General features: G+C 35.6%; 1 protein-coding gene across 1 annotated transcript; it reads right to left on the reverse strand.

Annotated features, from left to right (window-relative positions):
* Positions 1-2376: 2376 nt before the first annotated feature.
* LOC131079141 (pentatricopeptide repeat-containing protein At3g12770-like) lies at positions 2377-6060 on the reverse strand. Its single transcript, XM_059213557.1, has one exon. It carries the CDS (start codon positions 5889-5891, stop codon positions 3141-3143), a length of 2751 nt encoding a protein of 916 aa, XP_059069540.1. The 5' UTR covers positions 5892-6060; the 3' UTR covers positions 2377-3140.
* Between the last annotated feature and the right edge of the window lie 3481 nt (positions 6061-9541).

The following is a 9541-nucleotide window of genomic DNA, read 5'->3' on the forward strand; positions in this document are numbered from 1 at the left end:
CAAAATATCACACTCCTTCCTTGCTTCTCTAGTCTTGAAGACATCCTTGAGTCGCTTAGGAGATTTGATAATCAAAAATCAAAAAACTTACCAAAGGAAACAAACATGCTACCCCACGTAATTGTCAGATAAAACATCTTGCAAATGGATCAGTTTGTGTGTTGTAGAAATCAGTTGTGTTCGGTTCTCGTTTTCCATTGATAGTTCTGATCTTTGTTTTCGTTCAAGCATCTATGTTTGTGTTGTTTGATTGTTTTAAACCCAAAAGGTGAGATGCCCCCAGTTAAGTCGGGATTTTGGCCCCAGCTATGGACACTTCTTTTGATATGGATATATACACTAATCACCAAGCCATGGTGAGATATGATGTGGATAATTGTTCGGATAACCAAGGACAATGACTACACTAATTATGTCCAAGATTGTGCTGCATTAATTTGTTTTTGCGATGGCTATTGGTTTAGCTCAGATGGATGCCAAAGATATGATATATGCACCCATAGATGGAAGAGCCGATCTATCACAAATAGCACCTGTTGCCAGGTTTTCACTACTTTCTTTTATTGCACTTTTTTATTTTTATGATTTTTTTGTATTTTTCTTGATTTTTTTTAATTTTTTAAATTTTTCTTGGTTTTTTTTTTTGTATTTTTCATTTATCCATGCATTGGATAACTCATGTATAAAATTTCTTGAGATGAATGTTGTTGATAGGTTCTTCAAACACGTCCCCTTCTGATGTAGACAACTGATATGCCCCTAATCTACAGGTTGATATGATGACAAAAGGACCTAGCCAGTTTGGTTCAAACTTGCCTTTCTTTTCCTGATCCTGTTGATTGCGGGGATTTTCCTTTAATACCAAATCACCAATTTGAAATGCCCTTGGTTTTACTTTGTGGTTGTAGCTCCTGCACATGCGTTGTTGATATGCTTTGAGGTGATCAAAAACACGTTGTCGGTGCTCATATAGTAGCTCTAACTCTTGCAGTCTGTTTACCCAATATTCCTCATCTGGAATGAGTCCCTTCAGTGATACTCTAAGTGATGGAATCTCGACCTCAATAGGTAGAATAGCCTTTGATCCATAGACAAGTGAGTATGGTGTAGCTCCTGTAGGTGTGTGGATGCTAGTTTTGTAGGCCCATAATGCAAGATTAAGTTGGACATGTCAATCATGACCAGTGTCGTTCACTATTTTCTTGAGGATTTTTTAGGATAGTTTTGTTTGAGGCCTCTACTTGGCCATTCCCTTATGGATAATAAGGTGTGGAGAAACAATGTTGGATATGGAATCGTTCGCATAGTTCTTTCACATTTTGATTTTTGAACGGTCTTCTATTATCAGTGATAATGGAACTAGGAATACCATACTGACAAATGAGATAATTCAGGATAAAAGAGGATATTTGCTTGCCGGTAATAGTAGTCAATGGGATGGCCTCTATCCACTTTGTAAAATACTCAGTGGTCGTGATGATAAACTTATGTCCATTTGATGAGGAAGGATGAATCTTGCCCACTAGGTCGAGTCCCCATTGACAGAATGGCCATGATGTAGTGAACAGTTGCAACTCCTGTGCCGGTGTATGTATAATATTGCCATAAATTTGACATTTTGGACATTTTCTGGCAAACTGGTATGATTCATTTCCCATGGTTGGCCAATAATATCCCATCCTTAGAAGTTTCTTGGCTAAAGTAGGACCACCTAAATGTGTGCCACAAATACCTTCTTGAAGTTCTCAAAAGGTGGTTTCAGATTCGTTACGATCAAGACACCGAAGAAGAGTACCATCAAGACCTCGTCGATAAAGTGTGTTAGTGGTTAGGGTGTAGCGGGCAGCTTGACGAATAAAGTTGCGCTTGTGGTTTCGGGATAGATCTAGTGGAAGGATATTGTCTTTTAGGTATGCGTGGATCTTTCCATAGAGTGGTGAGTCACAACCAACTATGTGGCATATGACTTGGGATTCAAAATTGTCGTAGGCAGGGGAAAACAATTGTTCCACCAAGAATTCATAACGATTTTGTTTCTCTGGTATTTGCAGGAGTGAGGCAATGGTTGCCATGGCGTTTGCAGCTTTGTTGTCCAACCTTGGAATCTGCTCAAATTTGATGTCCACAAAGTACTTCTTGAAGTCGTCCACCATTCTCTTATAGGGAATCAAATTGTCGTACTTTGTTTGATAATAATTATTAGCCTGATCAATGACCAATTGGGATTCTCCAAAGACTTTCAACTCCGTGATCTTCCACTCTACGGCCACTTTGATGCTTGTTACGAGAGCTTCATACTCAGCTATGTTATTTGTGCAAGAAAACATCAATCTATGATATCTTGGAATAGTGTGTCCTTCTATAGTGACGTGAAACAATAGGACAACCACGGATACCTTCTGAATGAGATGTCTGACCTGCTCAATGAAGTTTCTGCCATTCTAAAAGCCTAACCCCTTCCAACAACATTAAGTATATAAATGTTAGGGTTTCTTGGTCACATATTTTTTGGAACTACCTAATTATTTATTAAATGACCCAAAAATAACTTGATTTTTGGACAACATAAAGGGTGACATGAATTTGGCAGTTATTAAAAAAGGTCACATAAAAATGGCCTTCAGCCAATTTATATAGTAATTTGGAATGTACAATTTAATCTTAAATGGTCGATCTAACATAGGCAAAAGATAATAAAATTAATCCACACAAAATAGCCATACAAAATGGCAAGGGTAATTGTAAGCCCTCCTCTCCTATTTCCTGCTGGTCAAGCATCTCTCCATTTACTTTAAGTATGCCTAACCTTGTGTTTTTTTACCCATTCCCTGCCTCCTCCAGATTTTCATTCCATACATATGCAGGCTTCATGAAAATAATTCAATGAAATGTCCATGTTATCATGAAACATATCTTCATTACATATCCCCGGTGTATATAAACAGTGGTCTGCATTGTACTACGCATCTATTTTATGAAGATGACAGCGTGGCCTCGATTGCCAAATACTCCAAACAAAAGAAAACCCAAAAACCTTCTAGAAACTGAAAGAAAACCTTGTCCCTTCATCATTTCTGCAAGTCTGCCATGATACATATTATTATAGTGGAATCCTATTTTTCAGATTGCTTCATTTAACATCACCAATAATCTCCACAAGAACATTGTCCTTGTTTAAAATGATGGAAACGGTTTGCATCTCTCACAATAATTTCCCTTGCAACAATCTTGGAAATAAATTTTGTTGCAGTGTGGCAATTAGCACACACTCGAAGGTTCTTAACAACTCGAATAGTTGTTCCAGTAGGTGTGTATAACAAACCAAATGCAATTGCCAACTTTTCACTGTGGTGACAGAGAAATAATTCTTTTTCCTCCTCTTCCACATCATTAAGTAAATGTCTTGAACCTGAAAAATATCCGGCTGCCTTCATCTCCCAAGCTAATTTCTCCAACTTTGCATAGATCTCTTGTGTCTGTGGATGTGATCTATCTCCTGCATAAAAAGCATGTACCATTTTATGGACTTCAATCCAACTACATCCAGGGATCTTATTAATTCCTCTGTCTCTCATCAATCTCCTTACCATTTGACCCTCATCCCACCTACCCACTTCTGCATATATGTTTGAGAGAAGAACATAAGTCACAGCATTTTTAAGATCCATATCAAAAAGCAGCGTTGCTGTAAATACCCCTAAGCCTATATTCACATGTGATCTACAGGCACTAAGAAAACACATCCACACAACCACCACAGGCTTGACTGGCATCTTAATGATGAAATTGAGGGTGTCCTCAAGATAGCCAGAACGACCAAGAAGGTCAACCATGCACACATAATGATCAACTGTAGGCATGATGCAATAAGAGTTATTCATGTGATTAAAGTATGTACAGCCCTCAGCCACTAAACCTGCATGGCTGCATGCATATAGAACACAAGCAAAGCTTACAACATCAGGATAAGTTGCAGAGTGCTTCATTAATTCAAAGATTTTGAGAGCATCCTTGGAAAATCCATTTTGTGCATATCCTGCTATCATCGCATTCCATGAGATGACATCCCTTTGAGGCATTCTGTCAAACAGTTCACGTGCCTTCTCTATGCTTCCACATTTTGCATACATGTCTACCAAAGCATTTCCAACAATGATATCTGATAGAAAACCCCCTTCCATTATGCCTTGATGGATGTCCATACCTTGTTCTAAAGCTCCCATTTTGGCACAAGCAGGGAGGATGCTGGCAAAGGTTGTGGAGTTTGGCTTTACACCTTCCAATTGCATTTGTTTGAAAGTTTCTAAAGCCTTTTCAACAAATCCATTTTGTGCATATCCTCCAATCATTGCAGTCCATGAGACCACATTTCTTTGAGGCATTCTGTCAAACAGCTCTCGTGCCTTCTCTATGCTTCCACATTTCGCATACATGTCTACCATGGCAGTTAGAACTACAACATCTGTCAAAATTCCTGTGTCCTTTATCCTTTGATGGATGTCCATACCCTTTTCCAAATCTCCCATTTTAGCACAGGCCGGAAGGATGCTGGCAAAGGTTGCAGAATTTGGCTTTATTCCTGCCAGTTGCATTTGCTCGAAAGTCTCTAAAGCCTTTTCAACAAATCCATTTTGAACATAGCCGGCAATCATTGAAGTCCATGAGAATTCATCTCTTTGAGGTATTCTGTCAAACAGTTCACGTGCCTTATCTATGCTTCCACATTTTGCATACATGTCTACCAAGGCAGTCGCAACTACAATATCTGACAAAATTCTTCTATCCTTTATGCTTTGATGGATAACCATACCCTGTTCCAAAGCTCCCGTTTTGGCACAGGCAGGCAGGATGCTAGCAAAGGTTGCAGTGTCTGGCTTTACACCTGCCAATTTCATTTGCTTGAAAGTTTCTAAAGCCTTGTCAGGAGATCCGTTTTGTGCATATCCTGCAATCATGGCATTCCATGAGACCACATTTTTTTGAGGTATTTTGTTAAAGAGTTCACGTGCCTTGTCTATGCGTCCACATTTTGCATACATATCTACCAGGGCAGTTGCAACTACAACATCTGACAAAATTTCTCTATCGTTAATACTTTGATGGATGTCCATACCCTGCTCCAAAGCTCCCAATTTGGCACAGGCAGGGAGGATGGTGGCTAAGGTTGTGGAATTTGGCTTTACACCTGCCAATTGCATTTGCTTGAGGGTTTCTAAAGCCTTTTCAGCAAATCCATTTTGCGCATATCCTGCAATCATTGCAGTCCATGAGAACACATTTCTTTGTGGCATTCTATCAAACAATTCACGCGCCTTGTCTATGCTTCCACATTTTGCATACATGTCTACAAGGGCAGTTGCCACTACAACATCTGATAGAATTCCTCTATCTTTTATGCTTTGATGGATGTCTATACCCTCTTTCAAAGCACCCATTTTAGCACAGGCTGGGAGTACGCTGGTAAATGTATACTGATCGGGTTGGAAACCTATTTGTTGCATATAGTGAAACAGTGTGACTGCCTCATCAGGACACCCATGTCTTCTGTATGCTGCAATTATCGTATTCCATGAGACGATATCTCGTTCTTTCATGTGGTCAAACACTTTACGGGCATCCACCAAACTTCCGCACTTAACATACATATAAATAAGCTTATTACGAAAAGTTGTGCGTGTAGCGAATGCAAATTGTCTGTGAGCGATGAAAGAGTGTACATTTTTTCCTTGTGAGAGCGCGTTCTTCAGAATACAGTTCTGCAGTAATTGAAGATATGTAGGGTAGTCTTCAGGTGGGTTGTGTCTAGTAAGCAGAATGTGCAGCGCCTCCTTCAACTGCCCTTCTCTGCATAGTGCTGTGGGATTGAGGTGAGTAGGGGATGGCAATGGCATTTTACGATTGGAATTGGAGTGTGAAAAATGTGCATTGTCATTCAGTTAACATTTACTACAATGCCATTGCAAGTAGTAACATTGGGAATATGCAAAATGTGGAGTGTTACAAGAGCAGCATCGTGCGACCTGACTTGGCAGACAACGATGATCAGGAAGGTCAATTAGAACTAGTAATGGAATGTTTGAATAATGATATTAGCATCAAATAAATCCCAATATTTCTATTCTATTTGAAAAACCAATACATACCTAGTTTGAAAGAGCATTTGAGAATTTGGAAAAAAAATGTGTTGGGAGGTTGGATATAAGTGAACATTAGCAATATTAAATTTATGATTTTAAATTTTATTTCCAAGATTATCTTGTTAGAAACAATGGAAGAATACAAGAACTTCGAGTTTGATTTTCACAAAAAGTTTAGTTGAGAGAGATATAAAGCAAAAAAGAATTCAAGGGGGCTAGAAAGCCCTTATATTTTTGACAAAATAAACATAGGAGTGAGGAATTATGGGATTGGAAAACCAAGAGAATTGTATTTGGTCTACTTCTCACTTTGGTGATTCTTTATGGGCATGAAATTTGAGACAATAGAATGTTAGGTTAAAAAAATGTAGCCAAGTATAAATAATCCAAAAATATTTAGTTATAAACAGCCTTAACAATACGGCTCTAATTCCATATGAAATTTTAGTAGCCACAATAAGTATTTTCCTTTTCAAAGCATCAATGATGTTTAGTTGCAAAGCTATCTAAAAGGCTCAAAATTTGAAGAACCGTCATTGGCTTAGGCTAGTTATTGAGGAAGAGATAAGAAGAAGAAAGAGCATGTGGATGAAATAGAATGACAAATGTATAAATAAAAGGAACAACAATATGCAAGAATTTTTAAATGCCAATGAGTAAATAAAAAATTATGTTAAAGAAAAAAATATGACTACCATGTGGACGATGCAAATTGATTAGAAGAAAACTTACTAAATCAAAGAATATAACCTTACAAGGTAATATGATTAAAAAAAACTTACATAGGAGCTAATATTAAGTGGAAAGAAAAATGTTTATAGTCCAATTAAGAACTAGTTTGCAACATCTTAGATGTGAAATTAATATATGGTCAATACTTAAAGAGGAGTGGAAAATGAGAGCATTGTCTATTTTGCAACAAGGGTGTGGTGGAGAAAAATGACACTACATCGTGGAATGTTTGGCCTACAACAACATTTGTATCAATTATGAAGACACCTTGAAATTAGACAATCTAGACACCTTGTTTTAGGAAGCAAGGTTGGAAAAGTTGCAAATTTTTTGATGAAGGTTCACTATGATTTGATATCAAGATGAGTTTACAAACCTTATAAGGTTTTGGTGTCCTCGAGTCTTAGGGAAAGGCTTGCATGGCGTTGTTGCTATTGGTCCCATAAGCTACTTTGTTCTTGTGGATATTATTAAAATATTTAATTCACTCATTCCTATTTGGAGTATTTATAGGTGTGTTGATAAAATAGATAGAAATGTAGTAATGTTAGTTATTAATAAACATATTTAAAGGAATTAATAGATGAAGAAACACCTCAAATATATTTTTATCGTGATTTAACCTCATGGCATACATGTTATTAGTACATGTATCAACTAATAGTGTTGCACAGATAGTGATGCTAGTGGTTCATATTTATTTGGAAGTATTTTAATTTTTCGATTGATCATGCATGGCATGAATGCATGCATGATGATCATACATATTTATTTGATGGGCATAGATATTTTTTCATGATTATTAGATTTGGTTCTCAATCAATACATATTAAAGGTGTTTTTACTAGCTCATATAAATATCATGTATGCAATAATTTAAGAGAGTTTTTATTGTTATATTATAAAGAAGTTTTCAATATATCATAATTTATCAATATAGATAATTATTTGCAAAGACACCCAAAATGGATGAAATAAATATAAACCACAAATAAATTAACATTTCATTTTTTTTATAAATGAATGTATTTTTATATTAGTACTATATAGTTATTACAAACAAATGGCTAAACTATTGAAAGAGCAACATAAAAGAATCCATTAGTTTTTAAACCAAATTAAATAGTAGACTTATATGAACAAAAATTATTCATATTTTTTTTTACCAACATTGTATTCTTATGTGACTTTGATAAGAAGAGAGGTCTTCATTCCTAATGAAATAGCCATTTCAAGAAAGAACAATTGAATACACTACTAGTAATTGAAGAAAATTATAGATACAAAAGAAAACATTCATGGTATGTCAAGCATGAAAATATACAATCAATATATATTTATAGCTCAATCTTGATGATACATAAGCCTCATCTCTAATCTCCTCTTTCATTGGACTCCATTAGTTTGAACTCTTATATCAACTGAAATACTATAAACTATTATCTTCAAATATGTTCATAAATATTTTGACCTATTCCAACATATTGACAATAAAAATTGATAGTTTCTTAGTTAGATAGGATTGATTTGAGATGTTAGACAAAATTACTATTTTTGTAGCAAAATGAACTCCTAAATCACTAAGTAGTGAACCATATTGTCAAAGGGAGTAAATTCCCTTTCATGAAATATATTATGAATCATTCTCCTCTACTTTTAAAATTTTAAAGCTCGTAGTTCAAAGCTATTTTATATGAACTTAAAATTTAAGAAATTAATGCACTAAGAAAGTTAACAATCTAACTATTACTTTTTTATGATGTAGGGTTATTTCTTTATCTCAACATGCTATTGCATCACACATCTAGGTAAGAGTTTGGAATAGATGGTAGAACCATCCCTTTGACTTGAATAATCAAGTCATGATGTTCCCTTCCACAAAGTTAGATGTCTCTACAAATCATCACAATTTTTTTTCTTTTTGCTTCAAACTTCTTATTGGATTAGAAATCGACCTCTATCAATTTGTGCTCTTTACTTTTCCTAACTCCGTTGTTGTCTTACAGGTCCTCCTTTGCTAAAAACCATTAAGGCTCATTGCTTCGCTTATACTACCTCCTATTGCACCTATACATGAACCATTAAAAATAAAAATAAAGTTGAGGGAATAAAAAAAATCCTCATAAGTGCTTCCCCTTGTGCATTATGTCATTTAACAATACTTAATAAATCTTCTTTATAGGGTCTTCATTTCCTAGCTCTACGTAATGTTGTTCACAAGACAACTCTTTTTTTGCATGATTCTCCTTTGTTATTGATTAAATATTTGTGATTCTACTTTCTCCCTTAGTCACTCTTCTTCTTTATCCAAGGAAGTGATGATCTTCTCCTCTATTTTCATTCATGACAAGATTATCTATACATTCTTTTAATTTATTTTAGTTGGTTGTGTTATTTAAAACTAATAAATATTTCAACACATATGGGGCTCCCAAAGATCTCCATCTCTCTTATAACTTAATCTATAATGTGGACTACTTCCACCTCTATATCTTGGGCCTCTTCTTGTGATAGGTTAGATCCATATTCATTGTATAATTCAAACTCTTCTCCACTTTCATTATAATCTTCAATACCTTCTCTTTCTTAAAAGTAACACAACTCAAAAAATTCATCCCACTCATCCTCTTAATCTTTATCCCACTCATCTACATTTTCTCTATATTACTCTT

The sequence above is a fragment of the Cryptomeria japonica genome, chromosome 10 (assembly GCF_030272615.1).
Source record: "Cryptomeria japonica chromosome 10, Sugi_1.0, whole genome shotgun sequence".
NCBI lineage: Eukaryota > Viridiplantae > Streptophyta > Pinopsida > Cupressales > Cupressaceae > Cryptomeria > Cryptomeria japonica.

Excerpts from the sequence above, each read along its gene's own strand:
- LOC131079141 (XM_059213557.1), bottom strand. The coding sequence starts at position 5,891 with ATGCCATTGCCATCCCCTACTCACCTCAATCCCACAGCACTATGCAGA.